At 37.2% G+C, this 23,835-nt stretch overlaps 5 protein-coding genes across 8 annotated transcripts; 2 read left to right on the top strand and 3 right to left on the bottom strand.

The window, feature by feature from the left end:
• Positions 1-4,498: 4,498 nt before the first annotated feature.
• On the bottom strand, positions 4,499-5,968 carry LOC117631559 (peroxidase N). Its single transcript, XM_034364788.1, has 4 exons — positions 5,727-5,968; positions 5,390-5,572; positions 5,140-5,305; positions 4,499-5,047 (listed from the first exon to the last, which is right to left on the bottom strand). Exons 1-4 carry the CDS (start codon positions 5,949-5,951, stop codon positions 4,623-4,625), a joined length of 999 nt encoding a protein of 332 aa, XP_034220679.1. The 5' UTR covers positions 5,952-5,968; the 3' UTR covers positions 4,499-4,622.
• Positions 5,969-7,177: 1,209 nt separating this feature from the next.
• Positions 7,178-8,798, bottom strand: LOC117633015 (peroxidase N-like). Its single transcript, XM_034366677.1, has 4 exons — positions 8,583-8,798; positions 8,276-8,458; positions 7,731-7,896; positions 7,178-7,590 (listed from the first exon to the last, which is right to left on the bottom strand). The coding sequence occupies exons 1-4, from the start codon at positions 8,796-8,798 to the stop codon at positions 7,178-7,180; spliced, it is 978 nt and encodes a 325-aa protein (XP_034222568.1).
• Positions 8,799-9,638: 840 nt separating this feature from the next.
• LOC117631392 (probable plastid-lipid-associated protein 12, chloroplastic) lies at positions 9,639-13,249 on the top strand. Of its 3 annotated transcripts, none has more exons than XM_034364515.1 (12): positions 9,639-9,973; positions 10,053-10,106; positions 10,202-10,276; positions 10,572-10,691; positions 10,882-11,073; positions 11,226-11,309; positions 11,400-11,492; positions 12,042-12,095; positions 12,237-12,316; positions 12,404-12,511; positions 12,617-12,742; positions 13,009-13,249. In XM_034364515.1, exons 1-11 carry the CDS (start codon positions 9,701-9,703, stop codon positions 12,702-12,704), a joined length of 1,221 nt encoding a protein of 406 aa, XP_034220406.1. In that variant the 5' UTR covers positions 9,639-9,700; the 3' UTR covers positions 12,705-12,742; positions 13,009-13,249. The 3 variants fall into 3 exon arrangements, with proteins under 3 accessions (XP_034220406.1, XP_034220408.1, XP_034220407.1); XM_034364517.1 differs by having other exon boundaries at positions 10,966-11,073; XM_034364516.1 differs by lacking the exon at positions 12,042-12,095.
• A 971-nt stretch (positions 13,250-14,220) lies between these two features.
• Positions 14,221-17,147, top strand: LOC117632501 (FT-interacting protein 4-like). The gene is made up of 3 exons (XM_034366000.1): positions 14,221-14,299; positions 14,403-14,511; positions 14,665-17,147. Exon 3 carries the CDS (start codon positions 14,680-14,682, stop codon positions 17,008-17,010), a length of 2,331 nt encoding a protein of 776 aa, XP_034221891.1. The 5' UTR covers positions 14,221-14,299; positions 14,403-14,511; positions 14,665-14,679; the 3' UTR covers positions 17,011-17,147.
• Positions 17,148-18,341: 1,194 nt separating this feature from the next.
• Positions 18,342-22,218, bottom strand: LOC117631255. 2 transcript variants are annotated; one of them, XM_034364298.1, is made up of 3 exons: positions 20,403-22,218; positions 19,384-19,610; positions 18,342-18,819 (listed from the first exon to the last, which is right to left on the bottom strand). In XM_034364298.1, the coding sequence occupies exon 1, from the start codon at positions 21,902-21,904 to the stop codon at positions 20,420-20,422; it is 1,485 nt and encodes a 494-aa protein (XP_034220189.1). In that variant the 5' UTR covers positions 21,905-22,218; the 3' UTR covers positions 18,342-18,819; positions 19,384-19,610; positions 20,403-20,419. The 2 variants fall into 2 exon arrangements, with proteins under 2 accessions (XP_034220189.1, XP_034220188.1); XM_034364297.1 differs by having other exon boundaries at positions 19,384-19,671.
• Positions 22,219-23,835: the final 1,617 nt, after the last annotated feature.

The raw sequence follows: 23,835 nt of genomic DNA on the forward strand, positions 1-23,835 counted from the left end.
TATCATACGTATATTGAATTGGATGATCAAATAATATAAATTATTATACCATGATACATTGATAGCATGTGTGTGTGAGAAATTTCCGTTTTATTGTAATTTAAACTATCGTTTATATTAGACTATCACCTAAACTAAAATTTGAAGAATTTAATTATAAGGGAAGTTAATAGTGTAATATCTGGATCTTAATGATTAGATCAATAATTAGTGTTGATATATTTCAACATGAAGTAGCTAGCTAGAGCAGTCATGAACGTTTCTTTCTGGGCTATACTTGTTCAAATAGCATTCTAGAAATTCTGTAGTTAATAAAATCGAAAGACTTCAATTAGTTTGTCAAACCGCGTGGTATAGTTGTGGCCACACCCACACCACATCACTTTAATTAGTCTCATTATCATCTCATCTCATCTCTCAAAAGGGATGATCTATTCATTCCTTAATCCCATATATCCAAGCTCGCCTCCTAAATTTGACTACCATAAATACAATCCAAGTTTATAACATTTTCTGATTACAACGTTCTTGGATCTTATGCAATGATCAATTAAGGTAGTGACATAAGATTTATGTATAAATATTGTGCAAATTCAGAATAACATGCATCCTTGAAAAATGAAAAATAAGATAAAATAAGACTTAGCAATTTTTGCTTTACAGCCTCTCCTTAATTTGACTTTATTATCTCATTATAGTAATATTTAACGGTTACCCGAGTAATGCTAGTTAGGCTTACCACATTTATATACCACATTATGTACCACCTCTCTAATAAAAGTATAGCTTGGTACAAAATGTGATATGCCTAGCTAGCATTTTCCTTTAAACAGTTAGAAAATAAAAACCTTCATGCTGCTGAGTTGAGCATATTGTATATATCATCTTTTGTTCATAACTGACTTAATTTAAGACAATTTAGATGGTACATAAGGATTTGTAGACAAGTTCTTTACGACAACCAGATCGTTTCAACTCTAGAATTTTTAGACAAGTTCTTTACGACAACCAGATCGTTTCAACTCTAGAACTGACTCTGATTACTGATGAGGAAACTTTACCAATACTCTTCGTATTACTAATCATCAAAATAACTCTTTATATACTTTTTTAAATTAATCTAATAAAATACTATTGCTTGTGTGGTGAAAAAGAAGGCTACCTACTTCGTTACAAGTGTATATATCAAAGGATCATCACTTTGATTAGTTGGCTGGCTGAATTTTCCAAGACGATATCTGATGAGGTTTTCAGCTGAATTGCCATCTAAGCTAGGAGCCAATAATAATTAGAGATATTTAGTGATATACCCATTTCTAGCACTAATATTATAAATAAACCCTACACAATTGAATTCTTATAAACAAACCCAAAAAAAACCCAAAAAATGATAGCTAGCCTTATTGAATTTAATATTGATTATTAAATTACTTTGATGCCCTATTGAGTGCTTTTGGTATTTTTATGAGATTTTGGGGTTGGGCTTGTTTTAAGAAATTGATGGCAGTTTTGTAATTTATAAGAAGTTAAAAACTTTTTTGTTATATTGTAAATGGGCTTTGGGTGTGTTTCTAAAGTCCATTTTATATAGGGTATTTTTATAATTTGGGCCCCCATATTGGGTATAATAGTGAATCTCCCTAATAATTAATGACATGATGGAATAATAGCATGCATGCAACCAAATTTTTAAGAAAAAGACAATAAAATATTCCATTTTGACAGCGTTTGAAACTGTTATATTCATATCATATCCACCACAAATTAATTTCATGACGCTTTTTTTTTTCTTTTTCAGCTGCTTAATTTTCATGCAAAGAAGGAGCCAATAATTAATCAATGAGAATTTGGTAATAGCATGCGAGCGGTGTCACTATTATGTGGAAATATTAGACCATCCATTAAATATCATAATACATATTTTGTAAATATGTTATAATATAAATAAATATTTATTGATATTATTCATAAAAGGGGGAAATAAATTAAGTTAGTGTCATCCATCCATATTATAACACATATACAAGATGTACCATGTACCTATATTAATGTAGTATTTTATAATTTCTTAGTAAACATTTAATTTCCCACCAAAGATGTAAACGTTTTCAATTCAACTTCAATATATGAATGAACATATCGAATGAACATATGTCCTTTGTAGTTTGTACTTTATTTATTAAAAAAAGAAAAAAAAAGAAAATTAAGTGTCAGCATCTAATTGGTAGAATACAATCATGTCGTGGGAAATCATTGTGTGATTGCAAGCGTTTGATCTGTCACAAAGAGGCAATTTGTTTTAAGTTTATAAATACATTTGAAATTGTATCTTTCTTTTCCTCGTCTCGTTCGTTTTTTGGCCCATTCTCTCTAATTTTTATTGAGAGTAAGATAAATAAATTAGGGCTTTAAATCATGTGATGAAAAGATAGATACATGAGGTATTGCCCAATGTGTTTTCGTATTTCAGGTAGGTTTATTTATAATCATAGTTGTCATATCTGAAGTCTTGTGTCCACAAGAGAAAGGATCATGAGGTTTTTTCCTGCCACATACATTTTTCATAAGGATAAATTACTCAATTGGTTCTCAAATTTTTTTTAAAAAATAGATAAAAGAATGTATTTTGTTTTTTACTGTATTTGACACTCGCAAAACGAAAAACCCTCAATTTACAGAGGAAACGAATCCAATGTTTTCATACTTGTTTGCGAATTGCAATGTTGAGCCTTGCAGCCGGCTTACAAGCAACAAATTTTCTTTCCCAACCCATTGATGCAAGCGGTGTCACTATTATGTGGAAATATTAGACCACCCACTAAATATAGTGATACATCTTATATACGTGTTATAATATAAATAGATATTTATTGATATTATTCATTAAAAGAGGAGAAATAAATCTTATCAGTGCCATCCACTCATATTATAACACGTGTACAATATGTATTATGTAGCTATACTACTGTAATATTATATAATTTCCCACCAAAGATGTAAACGTTTCAATTCAACTTTAATATATGAAGGGTATACTAGTGATTTGCCCCTTAAACTTGTACCTAACTTTTGATTGACCCCCTATCCTTTTTTTTTAATATAGAAAATTAAGGATATGAACTTTTTTTCGCCAATTTCCCCCATACCGTCTAAATTCTCATCATTTCATCCAATTTTCAGTTAAATCATTTTTAAAAATTGAAGAAAAAGAGTAAACCTAATGTCAAACCCTTCCATCTCCTTCATTCCTCCTCCCATTCCCCCATGACCACCATCCTTTACTCCCAGACCAATCCCCCATCCCCACAAACCCTTCCCCCCACCTCCCTCTTCTGTATTTTCATTCCCCAAACCCAGCCCAACCCACCCTTCCCCTTCCTTTTGGTTTTTCTTCTCCTCCCATTCCCCCATGGCCATCACCCTCCACTACCAAACCAATCCCCCACCCCACAGACCCTTGCCCTCAGCTCCTCCCTTCTGTTTTTTTACCCCCTCCCTCTTGGTTTTTCTTCGTCTGTACACCTACAAAGAGAGAGAGAGAGAGAGAGAGAGAGAGAGAGAGAGTATTTTTTGAATTTTTATTTTTTATTATTTATTTATTTTTTAATGTATAAAATGACCATTGTGCCCTCATATTTAACGGCAAATTCGATGAAATGTTGCAGATTAGACGGCAAGGGGGAAATTGGCAAAAAATAAAAGTTCATATTCTTAATTTTCTATAAATAAATAAAATTGAGGGTCAATCGAAAAGTTAAGTATAAATTCAGAGTAAATCACTAGTATATCCATATATGAATGAACATATCATTTGGAAAAGATTAAAAAGTTCCCATATTTAAATAGCATTTTCTACCTCTTATGTTGAAATACATGCAAAATTTACCCCACTTTAGCATATATGAAGTACCTCAATTACTAGATACAAATTTAACTTTATAGTTAGTAAAATACAGAATGAGAAAAATATTAAATATGTACACATACTATTCGGTATAATTTTAAGAAAATATGGTGAACCATTATAGATTATCTTAATATCAATTGTTTGTTTGAAATGTATAATGTGTACTATATATTGGTTTTTTTGTTGTTGTCAGGATAACCGAAAGCAGAGGATGCAATGCAATTTCCCTCAAATTTCTCTTTTCTATTTATTAATTCAAATTTCTCTTATTTTTATTTTAATATTTAGTCCTCTGGATTGTATACTTAATTTCTTTGTGATTTTTTTTATTTTTTTTCTTTGGAGGATTTGGATTTACGAATTTTGAGCTGATCAATTATGCGTGGAATTCCTGAAAGGGGATTCGGACTGGCCTGCATCAAAACTCTAGGCCCAAAATAAACGGCTACCCAATTCTGTCTCTAATTTTTATTGGGAGTAAGATAAATAAATTAGGGCTTTAAATCATGCGATGAAAAGATAGATACATGAGGTATTGCCCAATGTGTTTTCGTATTTCAGGTAGGTTTATTTATAATCATAGTTGTCATATCTGAAGTCTTGTGTCCACAAGAGAAAGGATCATGAGGTTTTTCACTGCCACATACATTTTTCATAAATTTCAGGTGGAAGGGACAATAATTTTTCAAATGTTGCTAGCATATATGTATTGTTTTCATGAATTAACCAGCCTGCAGTTCTTTCTGATCTCTCCAGCAGACCCAGTAAGAGGACTTATATTCCCCATCTTGACCATAGAATCAGCAAAATCACTGAGGAAAAGCCTAGAATTAGAGCTATAGCTTAGGACCAAACTTTTGGTGTTTGTTGTCACAGCTGCATCACTGGAAAACAGAATTTGATCAGAACCAAGAAGGCCCTTTCCATTAATCAAGTTCTGAAAGTAATGGTTGTCAAAAAGATCGGCTGAGTTTCGATCAAACGGCGCGGTGTTGCTTCCATCACCAGTGAGTGGACACAAGTTTTGTAGATCAGTTAACATGCTTTGATCCAATGTGCTGTCTGGACTACCTGTTCCTGAGAAGTTGAAAAGCCTGTTGCTGAAAGTGCCGCACTTTGCCAACCCAATTGTATGACCTCCTATAATAAGTTAACACAGAATTAATTAAATCCATTAAGACATTAGAGAGTTAATTGGTGGATTGTATTGGAGATTAGATATTAGTGTGTACCTGATAAGGACACAACATCTTTGACATCGAGGCCTACAGTGGCAAACTTGGAAATGATCACATCCAGAGTTTCAAATGGAGAAGGAAGTCCATTATTTGCTCCTGTTTGATTTGCCACCAATCCATCTCTTCTTCCCAGTAGAACTTTCCATGAAGTTCCTCCACTCTGCAAGATAAACATGTTTAGTCTCTGATCTCATTAATACGTGCGTAGATACGTATAAAATGAACCCAAAAAGTGTGAACTTACTAGGACCACAGAGTCTCTGGCAGCTATGGCTAGTATATCAGCACACGATACAACTCCACTGCATGCACTCTCTACAGAGCTCTTGATTCTGTCCACAACTTCAAATCCTCTTGCTGAGTTCAAATTGGGCAAGGCAGCCTTCTCACTGTCAGTTACATCCAGTAGTAGCGATGCATCACAACCCTACACGTATGTATGCACGAAAGGGAGTTAATTTATATATGTTTATTTTAACACCATGAATAATATGATGCCTCATCAGGGAGGTCTTAAAAACGCACAGGAAATGCTTGCTAGTTAAAATTGGAATGCATGATGCTTAAGGCCTTAAACTCACATTGACAAAGCAGTCATGGAAGTGTAGCCGAAGCAAAGAAGCAGCCATTCGCATTTCAGTCTTGATTGCACTCAGAACCTCTCTCCGGACAATTTTGAGAAGATCAGGACATGTTGCCTTGTAGAAATCTGTACTTAACTGTGCCTTCGCAGCCAGACACAACGCGAAAAACATGATCATTAACAAAGAGTAACGACGACTAAAAGTAATCGATGACTTTGTCATGGTTTACTTGAGGGATATTGGCAGTGGTAGACCCTAGTTAATCCTAATAACTATGGTGTTAACTCAATTTATAGACAACATCATGGGAGAAATTAAGATTTTTTTAAAGCTAAGCTAGTGCTTATGATGTATGGCGGCTGCACCCAGAGCTTGACTGCATAATTACTTAAACTCAGAAAACTGCACTGAGATTGTGAGACTGATATTAATTTGCATACTGCCAAAAGAGTGGTGGTCTAATTGTTATCAATTTTGCATATAATATATAAAGCTTTCTAAGCAAGTTCATGAATCAAAGATTAGTTAATCGTTTTCATACTATACAGTGCATGCCAACAGAAAGCCAAATGCTTTTTTGCTACCACTTCAGTGCATGCGCATCACTAAATTGTGCATGCATTAACAATTTGTAATTAAGAATAAGATTAAGCTTTCGCAATTTGACAAGTTAAACAGATAGCACAGCAAAAATGGTCATAAAAAATTGAAGTTGATAGGACATAGGAGTTGACATTTTGATCAAGCAACTCACAGAGTGTGCCATGTCTGAGGCCACTACATTTCCAGTTTGTCTTTTCTTCTTTTTCTGATCTGAAAGACAACTCCATGAAATAGATCAATATATTGGTTCAAACTTCAATTTGTTAATAATTTTTGCTATCTTCATATCATGAGTGCTATATATATTGTAATTTATTATTGGCTAAAAGTCATTTGGTCCTGTAGTTTGGTACTTCAACCATTTTTGACTCTGTAGTTTCAATTCCGTTAACTCAAAATCTTTGAGCATAAAAGCTCATTTGAGACTTCCCTAATTTCATATTAGGGCTTGAAATTAGTCATTTGGGTTTAGGGTTCTTCAAACATTGGAATTAGTGATTGAATTTCAAGCCCTAATATGAAATGGGAAGAATTTCAGACAAGCTTTTATGCTCAAAGGTTTTGGGTTGACGAAATTGCCCCTTACATCATGAAAGAAATTGACAAGAATACTAACATGTCCTTGAATTGTTACAAATACGAAACTACAATGGCAAAATTGACAGAATTGAAACTATAAGGTCAAAAGCAGTTGAAGTGCCAAACTACAAGGACCAAAAGTGACTTTTAGCCTTTATTATGTAATTTCCCAGATAAAACTGGCAAACCCTTCATCAGCATTATAATTTATACAAGCCACAAAACTAGATTTTAATATATTAATTCAGCAGAGTTTAACACAATTATCAATTGATCACTCTGCAATTCTTTCGAATCTGTCCACTTGATCCAGTCACTGGGCCAATATTTCCCATCTTGATCATTGACTTGATAAAGTCATCAAAGAAAAGTTTAGGCTTTCTTCTGTAGTTGTCAACAACACTTTTGGTTTCATCATCACCACCATTAAACAAAATTTGGTCAGAATGAAGAAGGCCCTTCCCGTCGAGCAAGTTCTGGTAGTAATGGTTGTCAAAGAGATCATTCGAATTTCGATCAAGAGCTGTGGTTTCGTTGCCATCGCCATTCACGAGACATACATGTCGCAGATCAGATAGCATATCTTTTTCCATTGTGCTGTCTGGACCTCCTGTGTTGAAGAAGTTCCAGAGTCTCTTGCTGAAAGTGGCACACCTTGCTTGTCCAATTGTATGAGCACCTACACATGCCAAATGAACCAAATGAACCCCCCCTTCATTGGTTTAATTTACTACCATGCTAAGTCTAAATTAAACTAAAAGCATATATGGCCAAATCTGTGACATTAACAATAATTATATAGATTTTTAGGTTATGTACCTGACAAGGAGACCACATCTGTGACATTGAGACCTACATTGGCAAATTTTGAAATTATTGTGTCCAGTGTGTCATATTGAGAAGGAATAGCAAGATTTGCTCCTCTCTGGTTTGGCACCAGTCCATCCCTTCTTCCCAATAAAACCTTCCATGTTGGTCCTCCACTCTGCACATTTTGAGCTCTTAGTTTCATCCGTCATCAACTTCTACTTAGATCTGGATAATTAAGATGACTTTTTGATGTTGCTGAAATGACTCAAATGATTTCAATGGCCTTTGTCACATTCAAATGTGATACAATATTTCCTTTTAAACAAGAGATATAAGGCTTCGGGTGGGTGCAAGGTTTAAGAGCACTTGAGCTATAAGCCTTACAAAGGATGATCACATTTTTCGTAAACAAGAGATACCGAAGATGAAAACTTACAAAGAGATTCAACACACAAGATCTCGACTGTAGAGTTAATAACGCTTGAGCTACAAGCCTCTTGCAAATGATGATCATTTTTTTTTGTAAACAAGAGAAACCAAAGATGAACACTTACCAACAGAACAGAATCCCGGGCAATTAGGGCTAATATATCAGCACAGGATACAACTCCACTGCATGCACTCTCCACAGCACTTTTGACTGCATCCACCACTTGAAATCCTCTAACAGAGTTCAAATTGGGAGTAGCAAATTTCTCACTGTTGCTTCCATCCAACAGAATTGATGCATCACAGCCCTAAGAAAAATGATTGGGATTGTTGGAAAGCATAAAAAGGCTGTAAAAGAAGTTAGCCTAAACATAAGCCTAAATCAAGGTACCAAAATATTGCTAATTATTTTTAGTAATGTTTTCAACTCACATTCACAAAGCAATCGACAAAGTGAAGCCGAAGCAAGGAAGCCGCCATTCGCATTTCAATCTTTAGAGCATCTTTGACCTCTTTCCTGACGATTTTGAGAAGATCTGGACATGTCTGCTTATAGAAATCTGCATTAAGATCAGACCTCACAGCTGAACACAACATGAACAGATTTATGACAAAAAATAAACTGTTATATTCATTAAATCTGGTCATGGTTATAACTTATATCAGAGGCAAAGCTTGTACAAATTAATAACCAAAGTTGAGGGGCATTGTCATATTCATTTATATTAATTATGCAATGCCTCAATCAATTTTCCATAGCATCTGGAAACTGCTAGGCTTTAGACTTCCCCCAGTATTTTCATTTGGTCAACAGAGCTACAATGAAATTGCATAAACCTGATAGATTAGTGAGTGCACCAAATTGATATATGCCAATCAGAAATTGACAGAATGGTAAGATTTCCTAATTATTGGATTGCAATCATAATAATCTTGCACCATCAAATATATAAGGCAAGGAATCAAAGTAAAACAGATGGAAAGCTTACTCAAGCAATTTTTCACAAAATTCTGTGATATTAATCATTAAGTTGCGCTGCGCATGCAATGACAATGGGTGAAACACTCATGACTTTACATACTAATGCAAATCGTGGGATGACTTGGCTTCATATTTTCAGTACGCTCTCTCACATATATAATACATTTCGTGTTGAACTTAACATGTCACGTGAATTTATTTGATACAATTAAAGTACCTAACCTAACGTAATTCAAAAATGGTTTCTAGGTTAAAGGTAAATTATAAACTAAAATTTTGTAAGAACTAAAACAAAACAACAATTGGAACAAAAAAAAAGGAAATTGAAATAATATATTAGGAAAGAACATGAATGTAATATATGGAGCCAATTCGTCAAACAAAAGTAAACAGCAAACATATAGAGATAAATCACAACATATTAGTTTGGACGTGTCTGATGGAGAACAGCCCACGTGGCAAAAGGAAGGAGATATTAATCAAATAGCTTCAATCTCTCTTACACTGTTGGCAGTTGCTCTGGCGCCACTCTGCCTTTCTCAGCCTCTCTGCTTCTTCTTGATCATCAATGGCGGCAGCAGTGACAGCAGCAGCACCACCAAATCTAACAAGCCTGAGATTCCATGGTTGGCGCGAAAAACCCACATTCTCAATCTCACCAACAACTCTTCGCTTCTTCAGAAACTCAAGCCGTACAAAGCATCTCACTCAAGTTTTGGCTCTCGTAGATGAACAACAGCAGCAACAACAAGTCTCGTTTACAGAGGAAGAGAACTCTCTCGTTGAAGCCCTCATTGGAATTCAAGGCCGAGGCCGCTCTGCTTCTCCTCAGCAACTCACTGTAACGCTTTTTTCTCTTTTCTCTTCTTAAATTATGTGATTAATAAAAAATTATTGAATGAGAATTAATGATTTTGCAGGATGTTGAGCGTGCTGTGCAGGCTCTTGAAAGTTTACAAGGCATTCCGGACCCGGTTCGATATCATTGAAATACAACCTTCTGCTTTGATTGTTGTTTTTGGTCGCTTTGTATTTGTTTATATCTTAAAAATGTATGTTTTATATGCAGACCAGCTCTAGTTTGATTGAGGGACGCTGGCAATTGATGTTTACTACAAGACCTGGAACTGCCTCTCCTATTCAAGTATGATCTGTTCAACTAATGTTTTTTTCCCCTCCTTGTATGAATTTTTTTTTTCTTTTTGAATATTGCAAAAACTTGGTTTCTTTTGCAATATATATTGGTTTTCCTTGAGATCTAGAAAGCATCACCCTAGCTATATGATGCACATGTAGAGTGTTGCAAATGTAAAGATATGGATCTTCTAGGGACTCCAAATTTCATGGAAAGAAAATTGATTTGCAAAATAAAACAAGTTCAGTTGGCCCTCTAAACAATTTGAAAGTGGCAATTGAATCCTGCTTTTAATATCTTTCAGAGGACATTTGTTGGGGTCGACTTCTTTAGCGTGTTTCAAGAGGTATTTCTTCGGACAAATGACCCACGCGTATCCAATATCGTAAAATTCTCTGATGCAATAGGTGAGCTGAAAGTAGAGGTATGCCTTTGCTCTCTCCAACTGCTAAATATCTCTACATATGTCTCTTTCTGCAGCACTAAACGGTTACTATCATTCAGTTCTTTTCTTTAGCACCCCCTTTGATTCTTGTCAAGTCATGAATAATGCCATATAGATCATTTAAGTATTTTCTTGTCACTTAAGTTTTGTCTCTTTTGTTCCCACAAAGGCGGCAGCGTCAATCAAAGATAGGAAACGAATCCTTTTCCGGTTTGACAGAGCAGCCTTTTCTTTCAAATTTTTACCATTTAAGGTTCCATATCCAGTTCCATTCAGACTTCTTGGAGATGAGGCAAAGGGTTGGTTGGATACCACATACTTGTCCCAATCTGGAAACCTCCGAATATCAAGAGGAAATAAGGTAATAGGACGTACATTCATTGCTTAGCAGTAAACAGATTTTTAACACATTCTGTGCTGCATTTCACATCAGTAATATTACTGAATTAATTGCTTGAACCTTAAAACGAGTTGACCGTAGCTAAGGATGTCCATAATACCTTTGTAGTGCAGGGAACCACATTTGTGCTGCAAAAGAAAACTGAGCCTAGGCAAAGATTGCTATCAACCATCTCCACGGGTACAGGAATCAAAGAGGTGACGTTGCCAATTCAAGTTTCTCAAGTTGCATGCTGAAGAAACTTTTCCTTGCTGATATGGTTTCCTGCAACTGTATTTCTATTGCAGGCAATCGATGAGTTCATCTCCTTCAACGAGAATAAGGGCATAGGTGAACCAGAACTCCAAGAGGGAGAGTGGGAAATGCTATGGAGTTCACAGGTAATGATGATAAACTGATATTAGGAGTTGTTTTATTGTCCTTTACCAACATCCTATTGGCTTGGTAATGCGGAAAAGGCACTGAGAAACTTAAGTTTGGACAGATCAAGATTCTGAGACTTATTCGGTTTAATCACACGAGCTGATGTGGCAATCATCTCTCCATGGTTGTGAAATCAAACGTGCATTGCACTTTGTTCAACCTTAGAGCATTAGAGAACGAATGCAACTGTTATATACATATGCATTTTCAAGAATGTGGCACAAATAGGCGCATAAGAGAACAAAATCAGCTAAGTTATTTTGTTAATTGCAAAAATAGGGTTCCTCCTAGTAAATGAGAAGCTTGCTGAATTTAAAGGCTATAAAGAACAAATATAAAGCTAACCTGAACTACTACAGGATAGAGCTAATTACAGCGCAAGATCTATATTCATGTTGAAGACATCAAATAGATAAAAATCTGCTAATACTGCTCCAGATCACTGAAATCCAATTATGCATTTTGTAAGATGAACACATAAAAGAATTTTCATATGTATGTGGCAGGAAGAGACGGATAGTTGGTTAGAGAATGCTGCCAATGGTCTTATGGGCAAGCAAGTAAGCGAAAAATCATAGCTGCTATTGCATTCAACAAATTTTGATGGTTCAACTTGCTTTGTCTTAGTTCTGGTTATTCCTTATGGAGTTTCCTTGGTTGACTAGTTTACTCTCCATTTTTTTTAAATGCTATGGTTATAGATTGTCAAGGAAAATGGACAAATAAAGTTTGTGGTTGACATCTTGCTTGGACTCAAATTTTCCATAACTGGCACATTTGTGTAAGTTTCTCATTTGAATAAATTTAGCTGGAATTTAAAAGAGATATCTAGGGAAAGCCTGATTTTCACAGTCTCACACATCGGCAGGAAATCTGGCACCACAACATATGATATTACTATGGACGATGCAGCCATCATCGGCGGCCAATTTGGATATCCCGTAGAGCTAGAAAGCAAGTTCAAACTAGAACTGCTGTAAGATATCTCGTCCAGTATTCATGTAGCTAGTTACAACACTTTGATTAGCTGAAAGTACCTTTCATTCACATATTTATTAATGCTGTATGCTGCATGCTGCAGGTATAGCGATGACAAGATCAGAATTACGCGGGGATATAATAAAATTGTTTTTGTGCATCTGCGAACAGATGGTACAGGACAGAACTAAGATGGGCTAACCAAACAGATAGAAGATCTAAATTTCAGGTGATACAAATTTGCTTCTGGTTTTGTTGGTATAAATGAAAGCATAGTCACATGTTATTTTGATTGTTTTTCATCTTTTGACCAGTTGATAAGGTAACCCAGTGGGAACCAGAAAATGGCAGAATTTCATCACCATCATTCTGAAAAATTCATGTCGTACATACTAAAAATGAAATAGAATATCTCATATTCACATGTCTACGCCCGAAACAAGAACAAATGAACAAACGTACCCAGTTTCATAGATTTTGTTTGGGACATGTCAGGTGATTGATAAGCAAAGCTATCAGAAAGGGTGAAACAAGCATTTTGGTTGGGAATGGGGTGAGCCTTGGAGCCTTGAAGTAGGGATTGCCAGAATTTTCTCAAAAGTCAGCTTCATCTAGCAGGAGAAGTGGAGATAATTTCCCTCTCTCCACTACAGAACTGGCCTATTGTAAATCATACCATGAGATTGGCCTATTAACTCAGAAACAAATTTACATATTAAAATTGTTTTGACATACTTTTCTTGGCTGTTTTTTAAACTTTCTTTTACCTGTTTAACATCAAACGTAATCACAATTAATTGTATCTCAGATACTTTCTGCTAATTGTCATTGGCTCAATTGTATCTTTCTTTAGTCGCTGGCTTTGGTATTGAGTATTTCTGTGCTGGGATTTGGATTACTTATCGTAAAACCTAATGAACGTTAACTGTCAGGCACAAAAATAAATCAAGTTAAATAGCACGCTTCATCTACATCTGCTGTATGCATCAACCAATAGAAGAAATCTATTAGAGATTTTGCACACGACTATAACATGTTTTTGTTTTTTGTTAAATACATGTTATTCCCATTCAAAAATAATGATTGTGTTTTGTTTTTTTAATGACAATGCAATATCCTAAACTACTCTAATCTACGAAAAGAGTAATTCAAACTAGGGTACAAGAGGCGGGCACACTTCCGCGTCAACTTGCCTAAACAAACTACACTGTTTTGTTTTTCGTTAACAATTCCGCGAAAGAAAAAAGTGAATCTCATCAAGATCTCAAACAAATAAGTAAAGTTCCTTTGAAGTAATTAATTAACGACTAACATGCCAGATAAACTTTTATTACTTGCCTAACAAGTAACCGAGGAAAAAACTTCCCAGAACTGATTCATTCTCTTTCCAAAACCTTCCCCATAGGATAAGAAATATTTGTTTGGTTTTTCTCTCTCTTTTTTTCAGCCCTCTTTTGACGTTTGAGGCCCCGGTTACTTATACCTCACTCCAAATCAATTTGGTCTAGTATATGGCCCTTACCATTACGAGTTCCTTGGCCATATAAATTCTTTGCTCGATCAACTTTCCTATATATGCTGCTAGCCAACGTCTAAGCATGCATTGAATTGAATAATCCTCCTCACCTTTTACGATAAGATTTCGATTTTTTTTATCCCTTACCCTTCCTTTGCTCTGTTTTTCTTTAAAACCACAGACATCAAACCATCAAACGCAGCAAGAGACCAAACCATCAAACGTGAAGGGGAAGACCCGCCATCACATCTAGATTTCTATGATAAAAAGGTATGGTATTCCTGGTTATGGTTCTTAATTTTCTCTTTTAGCTTTGCCTTAGTTCTTCTTGGGTTGAATATTCTATTACTTCATGCTCTGCCTTTATCTTTAGGGATTCCCAATATCCAAACAGAGCAAGAATCTAACAAAGGAAAGGAAAGATACAAACGAAGTAGAAGAGCCTATATTTTAATCCCAGTGGACGTAGAAGAGTTGTGCAGGTAGTGATTTCACAGAATCCTTATTTAAGCTTTTTGTTTCTCCCCATTACGCCAATTTATGTGCAAGTTCTATATGTTATTTACGCACTTTTGATTGCACAAGCTTTATTTTGGTTGCGCACTATATATATAAACTCTTTATAATTCTGGCAGTGTGAAGTGTGAACAATGATGGCTCATTACAAGACCACGAACACTCAGAGGCCACGGGAAGATTTGTCCCTCAAGGAGACGTCTCCGAAAATCACTGGCAGGGCGGCCTCCACCACGGGCCCTATGACCGCCTTTAACCTGGTGGAGCAAATGCAGTTTCTGTATGTACGGGTTGTGAAAGCTAGAGGGCTGCCACAACCCTGCGATCCTTATGTTGAGCTGAAGATTGGGAACTACAAGGGAACCACAAAACACTTGGAGAAGAATCCATACTCCGAATGGAACCTAGTTTTTTCTTTCAACAGAGAGAGAATTCAGAACACTAGTGTGGAGATTTTGGTGAAGGATAAGGCTCTTGCAGTTGATGATGGTCATGAAGTCATTGGCAGATTTGCTTTCAATGTTTCTGATGCTCCAACCAGAGTTCCTCCGGATAGTCCTTTGGCGCCCCAATGGTATAGGCTGATGGATCAAAACAAGATCAAAGGAGAGTTGATGCTGGCCTTTTGGATTGGGACACAGGCGGATGAGGTTTTTCCTGATGCTTGGCATGCTGATACAGCCTCAGTTATAAGTGGTTATGGCGTTTCAGATACTCGTTCGAAAGTGTACATTTCACCTAGGATTTGGTACCTTAGAGTTAATGCGATTGAAGCTCAGGATCTGCAGGTTAGAGACAAGAACAACAGAGGACAGCCAGTAGAGATTTTTGTGAAAGCTACTCTTGGGAGGTTGGTTTTGAGAAGTAAAGTTTCTCAAACTAAGACTACAAATGTCGCATGGAACCAGGATATAATGTTCGTTGTAGCAGAACCATTTGAGGAGGATTTGGTTGTGACTGTGGAGGAGAATTTGATCAATAAGGAAGGAAGTTTCACCTTAGGGAGGTGTGAGATTCCTCTAAAGAATGTGGAGAAGAGGAATACGGGTTCGGCGGCTGCCGCCAAGTGGCATGATCTTTGGAGGACTGAAGTAGTGGAAAATAAGGAGGTGAGATTTGCTAGTAAGATTCAGATGAGGATCTCTTTGGATGGTGGATACCATGTTCTTGACGAGCCTGCTCACTCTCTTAGTGATCTGAGGCCAACAGCAAAGATATTGTGGAAACCTACAATCGGGAATCTGGAACTGGGGATCTTGAGTGCTTCCGGACTGCAACCAATGAAGCCCGAAAATCGTGTTAACGCCTATTGTGTGGCTAAATACGGGCCAAAGTGGGTGAGAACAAGGACGATCGTCGATAGCTGTGATCCCAAGTGGAATGAACAATACACTTGGGATGTCTATGATCCTTGTACAGTCATTACCATTGCAGTTTTTCAAAATGGCTATTTGCACAGTTGGGATAAGCCTGGAGGGCCTATGGATTTGCCTATTGGAAAGGTAAAGATTCGCTTGTCCACGCTTGTTATCGATAAAATTTACACGAACTCTCATCCACTTGTGGTTATGCAACCTTCTGGGGTGAAGAAGATGGGCGAAATCCAATTGGCAGTGAGATTTTCCTGTACAAATAAGATGAACATGCTACTTACTTATGGACGGCCTCTGCTTCCCAAAATGCATTACCTTGTCCCACTATCTAAAGATCAAATCTCTATGTTATCAGAACAAGCTGCGTATACTCTCGCACTGAGGTTGAGCCGGGCTGAGCCACCTTTGAGGAAAGAGGTTGTGGATTATGTGTTGGATGTGAAAACAAATTTGTGGAGCCTCCGAAAAGCCAAAGTGAATTTTGACAGGATCGTCAAAGTTATGGATGGTGTCTTTGGTGTCGTCAAATGGTTTAATGGGATATGCAAATGGACTAACCCCTTCTCTACTGTTCTGGTTTTGATCATCTTCTGTGTTGTGGTTATTTACCCTGGCCTCATACTACCCGCATTGTTTTTCTACTTTTCCAAGGAAGGGATTTGGAACTTTTGGAAGAGGCCTAAAAAAATTCTTCACATAGATGCCGACTTGTCTCATGCCTACACTGCGCTTCCGGATGTTTTGGATGAAGAGTTTGATCCGTTTCCAACGAGAAGGACCGAGGAAGTTCTGAGAAGAAGATATGATCGGCTTCGAAGCATGGCAGGGAGTATCCAGACACTTCTTGGGGACATAGCAGCTCAAGGGGAGAGGGTGCAATCTATTTTGAGTTGGAGGGATCCAAGAGCTACAGCTATATTTACGTCCTTGTGTATAATTGCTGGGATAATATTTTGGTACGTTCCTTTCCAATGTATTCCTCTTTTAGCAGGCATGTATGTGCTAAGGCACCCATGGTTACGTGACCAACTCCCTCCATATCACTACAACTTCTTCAGAAGGATGCCGGCGAAAACGGACATCTTTTTATGAGGAGCTTTGATTTGTTCAGAGAATCAACCTTTTATTTAACTGTCTTCTAACTCAAAGGTTACGAATCTGAGCATACAGACATATTTGTACTTGCCAGAGCTCATATCCCTTTTTTATATTTTATATCGTAGGTGTTAACCAGGCTTTCCCCTCATCTTTTTGAAAAGAAATTTCCAATGTTAGTTTTAATCGAATGGTTGAATTTTCTGGTTTAGCTGGAGGGATTATTTTGGCTTGGAATGAGGAATGTGTTCATCTGGATGTAAAATAATATATGCATGAAAGGTTTATTTTAACTTGTGTGTTTGATGCTCATGTTGGTTCTACTTATTTTGTTTGCTGGCTCAGAAAGATGAACAAAAAATTATTTGGGATCCCCTTTTGGATAAAGTTCCTTGGCATGAAACCAGTCTTGATACTTGTAGGCTTTAACTGCATTCTTTCTTTTACATGAGAAACTTGGAGGCTCTAGTAAACTTTCCAAGTACATGCTTGATTTTCAGAATTTTGATAATCAATTTAGTCTCATTGAAATTGCTTCTAAAGGTAATGCTGCTTTTACCTGGAGTAATAAACAACAGGCTCAATCTTAAATCTGCGAAAAATTGGATCGAGCTTTTTGCACGAAATTCGTTTTTACAATGTTATCCTCATTGTTTTTTAGATGTGTTGCCTATAGGAGGATCCGATCATAGTCCAATTATCTTTCATTCCAATTCATATGTTTTTTTATCTAATTGGATTTTTAGTTTCCAAAGGCAATGGCTTTCCAATCCAGAATTCCCAGATATTGCTTATAAAAAGCATGGAAACACGTTCAGGGAGCTTCCCCCTATGATTAATATTGTGGCTAACTGTGGAGACTTTGCGTTTCTTTCTTGAACAATGGCACTCTAAACGGCCCCATTTATTCCAGGAAGTTTCCTCTTTGTATAAACAAATCGCTCAAGTGCAGGAACTCTTTTTGGGCAGGATTTGCACAAGGCTTATCTTAATTTTGTTACATCAAGAGGAACTTTACTGGGCTCAACGTGCAAGGGCTAATTGGCTTAAATGAGGTGACCAAAATACTAAGAAGTTTTTTCCGTACTGCAGTTCGTCAACAAAGAAATGGTATTTTTTGGATTAAAAATTATATGGACATTTGGATTTCTAATCCATGTGATACGGCTCAGCTGTTCATTTCAAAATTTCCACATCAGTACCAAGCTGAACATTGTTCCTCTTTGGCACAAAGTTGTTCAGTTTTTTCAAAAGCATTCTATTTGCGGAGGCTCGGGATCCCAACTATGACCATCCCTAGGAATTTGGGAACATAAGGTGAAATTTGGTTGAATTGAAACAATTTAGTTTTTGTATTGGTGAAGGAAAAAACAATACAATTACATTAAAACTGTATGTTATTAACCTGGAAAATTATTGGAATGAGGAAAATGAACTATAAAAAGATAACCACTAAGTAATTGACATTGAGCGACCGATGCTGGGAAGATCCACTGCAAGGAATTTTCAGCCAAACCAAGTAGTATCTTAGCTAAAAAGAATCTTTAGCTTTGCCAAAAGCAGCTTTGATGTATGGATGCAAAGCATAAAAAGCAGTGTCTGCAGTCCATATGAGCTCTGCACCTTTTTCCCCACCATAGTTTCAAGCAAATGCGAGAAAGGGAAACATGCAGCAGTGCTCATATTACCGGGGAAACAAATGCAAGCACATTGGGTAAAGCTATTCCCACAATCACAGCAACGAGCAAAGAACAGAACATCCATCACATCCATCACACGAGACTTCAGCGGCTTCCCCAAGGTGTCCTACATAGGATCAACAAAAACTTTCAACTTCCATGAAGATCAACCACAGACAAAAACACACTCAGAACAAATGACATCCGCAAAGTTTACACAATGAAGTTATTAGCTTCAATGAACTCATTGCATGGAGAAAAGAAAAAACAACCAACGTCTACACAGTACAAAAAATAAGGGCCATTGATAATGTCACTTTAAAAGTTTGCTGGAGAAAGAAGAGTTTCTGGCATACAAAGAACAGTGAAGTAGTCAAGCATTTGCCATCTACATGAGGTGTCATGAAATGTTAGCAATACCATCAGTTAGCTAGATGAATCTCAACCAGAAGTTTGGCCCTCAAGTAAAATCAGTGAAATTTTTTCATAATTTCATAAGCTCAGTGAGGAAAAGCTTTGCTTGGAGAAGCCAACTTTCATACCTTAGAAGTTAGAAACATCCTGAGTAAGGACGCTTGGAAAATTTAAGTAGCATGGTTATTTACATACGAGATGCAAAAAGAATCTGAGCAGTCTGTCCAAGAAATATTGAGTGGAATAGAGAAACCTCACTGAGTAGCATTTTCCTTACCTCAAGGTTGAGTTCGTAGTCATGCACCCACCAGAAAAAAACATAGATGAAGGAGCAACATCAACTAACAATCAAGTCTTTGCTGCGGTAGACTCCCACTTAGACGTATTGGTCCTTTTTCAGCATCAATGCTTCTCCAACTTTTGAATTCAATAGGCACTAATACACCCCCTTTAGAAAAGGAAAAGTGCACAACAACCGTCTTTAAAGATGCTGGAGCTCTCAAACTGCGCATTTGGAATCACCCTCACAGGCAATACAGAAGATTGAAGCAAGGAGTGTAAGCCACTTCCATAAAAAGATACAATATCTAAGTTTCCATCGAAAACTTGTTCTCCAATATACAATCTATAATCAATTATGAGACGGACCTGACTTCAATCACAATATCGCAGAGAGTATATAAAGTATAGTTGAATGTTTACATTTACATAATGACCAGTCATACTTATAGGGTGAAGAGAGAGAAGTCTTCTTTACATAACCTAAGAATTGCTAAACAAAATTAAAACTCTCCAACTACACGACAATCGACACATTCAAGTACATCAATTTAATCCAACAGAAGAAAAGGCCATGACTCAGTTTAACACTAAAGGAACAGATATTTCATGAAATTACAAGGAAATTCATTAAAGAAGGTTTGCATGACATTATGAAATGAAAATTGGGTACATAATAGGCATTAGATTACACTATAAAATGCACAGGTCCTTTTCAAACTTTGGAGTAAGTACATGGAGCCATACAGATGTATCCTTTAACAGAATGAACCTTACAACTAAGTCTAACACCCAAACCCAAGGAAACAAAACCTACAATCCTAGTCCCTACTGATATTATTAGGTCATAGAGGGGCAGAAAACTGAGAGCACCTTCATCCTCTCTTTCCACCCAAAAAAAACGTAAAACAAAGAAAAAATGAAATATAAGGCGAATCTACATAGATGCATATATCCAGAAGTTTAACAATCCACGACGAAATGCGGAATGTTTATCTGTTTGAAGAAGCAACTTACATTAACGCGGGGACAGATTAGTCACCGTCGCCAATGCTCTTCTCTGGGCACGCAATTCCCATTTCCTCATCCTTCTTCGCATTCACCTCACCCTGCATTAACTCATTCTCATTCTTGGTCCCAACTTCACTCACCTTATCATTAACCTCATTTTTATTTCCAATTACTTCTTCCGGTATAAGCTCATTCTTAACTTCCTCTTTCTGCTCGTCACCTACAACCTCATTTGATGTTTCATCTTTAACCTCATTTGATGTTTCATCTTTGACTTCATTGTCCTTTAAAATCATTTCAATGCGGGCATAGTCTTCCATACTTACATCAACGTCCCTAACACGTTCGTTCTCAGCCAAGGCACCAACATTTCTACTTCCTCCATCTCTGGACACATACTCTACCACCTCAGCATTGCTCTCCCCTTCCATAACCATATGGGGAACATCTGACCCTCCATCACTATCATTCTCAGATCCATTTTCTACCACCTCCTCATTGACCTCCTCCATTACATGGTGCCTCCTCTCAAGAAACTGCATCCTCCTCCTCAAGTCCCCCAACTCCCTCTCCATCAAGAAAAGCCTCTCCTTCAATGTCAGATTCTCTTCCTCCAATTGAGCTATATGGGTATCCTGATCATCCACTCGATTCTCCAAAACGTTGTTATACTCAACCCCACTGTAGTTCGGGTATATCATCTCAAACCGACTCAAATCATGGTCCAACCTCCTCTCCACCTCCACATGCTCCTCCACGTCACTCTCACTTGACCCACCACCACCCTCTTCCTCGTCATCATCATTTCCAGGCGACCGCAGCCTAATCAACCCTTTCATTGACCCATACCCATCAACACCCCACTCCTCCTTCGCCATATCCCCCAAGACCTCCCTCGACGGTGAGAAAATGGGCGTGGGAAGAACAGCAGGTGTCACCGGGCAAGGCGAAACCAGCGAGGCTATGCCGCCGGACTTCTTCGCTCTGATAATGAAGGACGTCGTGTTCCTTGGGGCGTAAGGGGCAAACCTATTGTTAAACTTCTTTTTGGGATAAAATTTCCGGGCTTTCATTCGATTCTGCGACTGTAACTCATGAAGCGTTGGGGGTATGTACCCTCCCGGCCCTCCTCCGCTACTGGTCTGACCACTCGGTGGCAAATTGGGAACATTCAGATTCTTGTCCATTCTTCTCTGGTCTTTCCTTTTGTCGGTGCCCTTCTTGCCTTTCCAATTGTTGCGTCCGAGATTCGACGGAGGCTTTTGGGCCGCGAACTGTAGCTGAGGCTGAGGCCAAGCCTTGTAGTTTCGGTTCAACATCAACGGCTGAGACTGACTCTTCATCATCATTTGCTGCTGCTGCTGCTGCTGAGCCGCCATGGCTTGAGATGACTGTGACATCATCTGAGGCGGCTGGCTCATCATCTGCGGCATCGGCTGGCTCATGACTTGACCTTGACTCAGACTCATCATCGGCGCTTGATTCATCAGCTGCGACTGATCGTTCATTGTTTCCCCCCAAATGTGAAGGAAACTCCAAAACCTAAATCTCGAAAGCACAAAAAAATAAAAAAATCTCGTCCCTTTCCGATTAGATTCCGATCAAAATCGCCGATAAGAACCCCAAAATTTCGAGATCGAAACCCTAGAAATCCTTTTTATCTTCAATTCAAGGTCTCGATCTTAAGACTCTCTCCGAGAAATACTTTTTCCTTTTAAGTTAAAATTCCGAACCAAAAACAGAAAAGAGAGGGTTTTGATTTTCTTTTCTTGTTAATGGTTTCTGTCTGTTTCTCTGGAAAATCGAAAGAGCTCTATGGAGTCAAAGCCGTTTTAGGGAGGCCTAGCGGTCCGCATGGGTTATTTTTATAGGGGGAGATTGCGTGCTGTGGACAGTCCGATTAGAACTTTAGAAATGGACGGCCGAGATCGATTGTTACGTGTCGGCCGTGCGTTACCTGGAGACCTGGCAGGCGTAAGAGTAGGACTAGAGGGAAATTGCACTTCTTTTATTTTTCTTCTTTGTTTTCTGCAAGCACGACAATTTAGACAAATTTTTTTTTTTTTAAAATATCGTAATTTAGTACTCAATACAAGACCAAATATAGAAAAATTCAATTGCATATGATATTATGATAGGTTGTCAAGAAAAATTTTTAATTCTGATAAAAATAAAAAATAAAACATCGATATTTTTAGGATGACAGTTTTTAAATATCTATTTTGTACATTTACACTTGTTTTTTATATACATTTTTACTGTCTTTCATTTATTCGTTTATAAAATAAATAAATAAAACAATAAGAAAAGGGGTAACTTTTTTTTAGTACAAGCGATATTCTAAAAATTACAGAAAAGGAGTAACTCTTTATGATGTTCAGTCAATTTCGTCAACTCACTAATTGGAGTTCAAAGCTTTTTAGAGTTTATATTTGAAATTTTGCGAATTTGACGACTTCTTATTTGAAAACCAAACTAAAACTTTATGTCTCCCCAAAAAAAATAATAATAAAACAAAGCTTGGCTGTGATTTGGGCAGACCAAGAAAACCAAAATTGTGATTAACCTTAAAAGTAAGCGTAAAAAAGAATGAAGGATGGGTTGGATCAACCTAATGAAAAACCTTCATAGACCTACTTTTGGGCCAGGAATCGGCCCATGAGTTCCTCAGCAATTTTTTTTAATTTAATATTTCGTTTACTGTTAGTAACAAAGTGAGTTATTAAGCATCTTCTCGTGGATAAATTCTTATTTAGTTTAGTGGTACGACAGTCTTCAGGTTGACGGGTCTATAGCTTAGTGGTAAGAGTATTTGTAGTCCACACCAAACCCCAGGTCAATCATAGCCTAGTAGCTATGTGCTTCATGGTGGCAAAGAAGATATCTCAATCTTTCGTTGGCTTGGCTATGAGGTGTGTAACTTGGATTGAAAGGGCTTTGCATGTGTACATAATCAGCCAGCATCTTTTTTGGACGAATATTTTGCCATGTGTGGCTTCGGTTGAATCCTTGTGATGTCTACCTGCTTTTTTATCCCAAAGCTTTAAGAACCACTCATGTTTCTCCATGTGTGCCTTTGATCTCTCCTAACTCCTTCCCTTACGCCATCAACATCTTCTTTAAGGAAACGGTTAACAACATCAACTTTTGGGTCACGACACATTAAGGAAAATTGCTATTGGTCCTTGTCAAGTTGTCAGCCAGGTGAAGGAACGGCAACACCTAGGACGTAGAAGATTATTATTTCTTTTATTATGTTAAGGATATCCTTATTGTAAGACAAGTGCACAGATTATTTTTTTTTTTAAATTTTTTTTTTTAATTTAAATACTTTATTTTTGGTAAATACCACAAGGTGTACCTGCACCCGAAGAGTGGGATTAATCCCAACTCGGGGTTCGGCTTGCCCATAACCACAAAGTGCTTTCAACAAATTTCG

This window comes from Prunus dulcis, chromosome 6 (assembly GCF_902201215.1).
Source record: "Prunus dulcis chromosome 6, ALMONDv2, whole genome shotgun sequence".
Lineage (NCBI taxonomy): Eukaryota > Viridiplantae > Streptophyta > Magnoliopsida > Rosales > Rosaceae > Prunus > Prunus dulcis.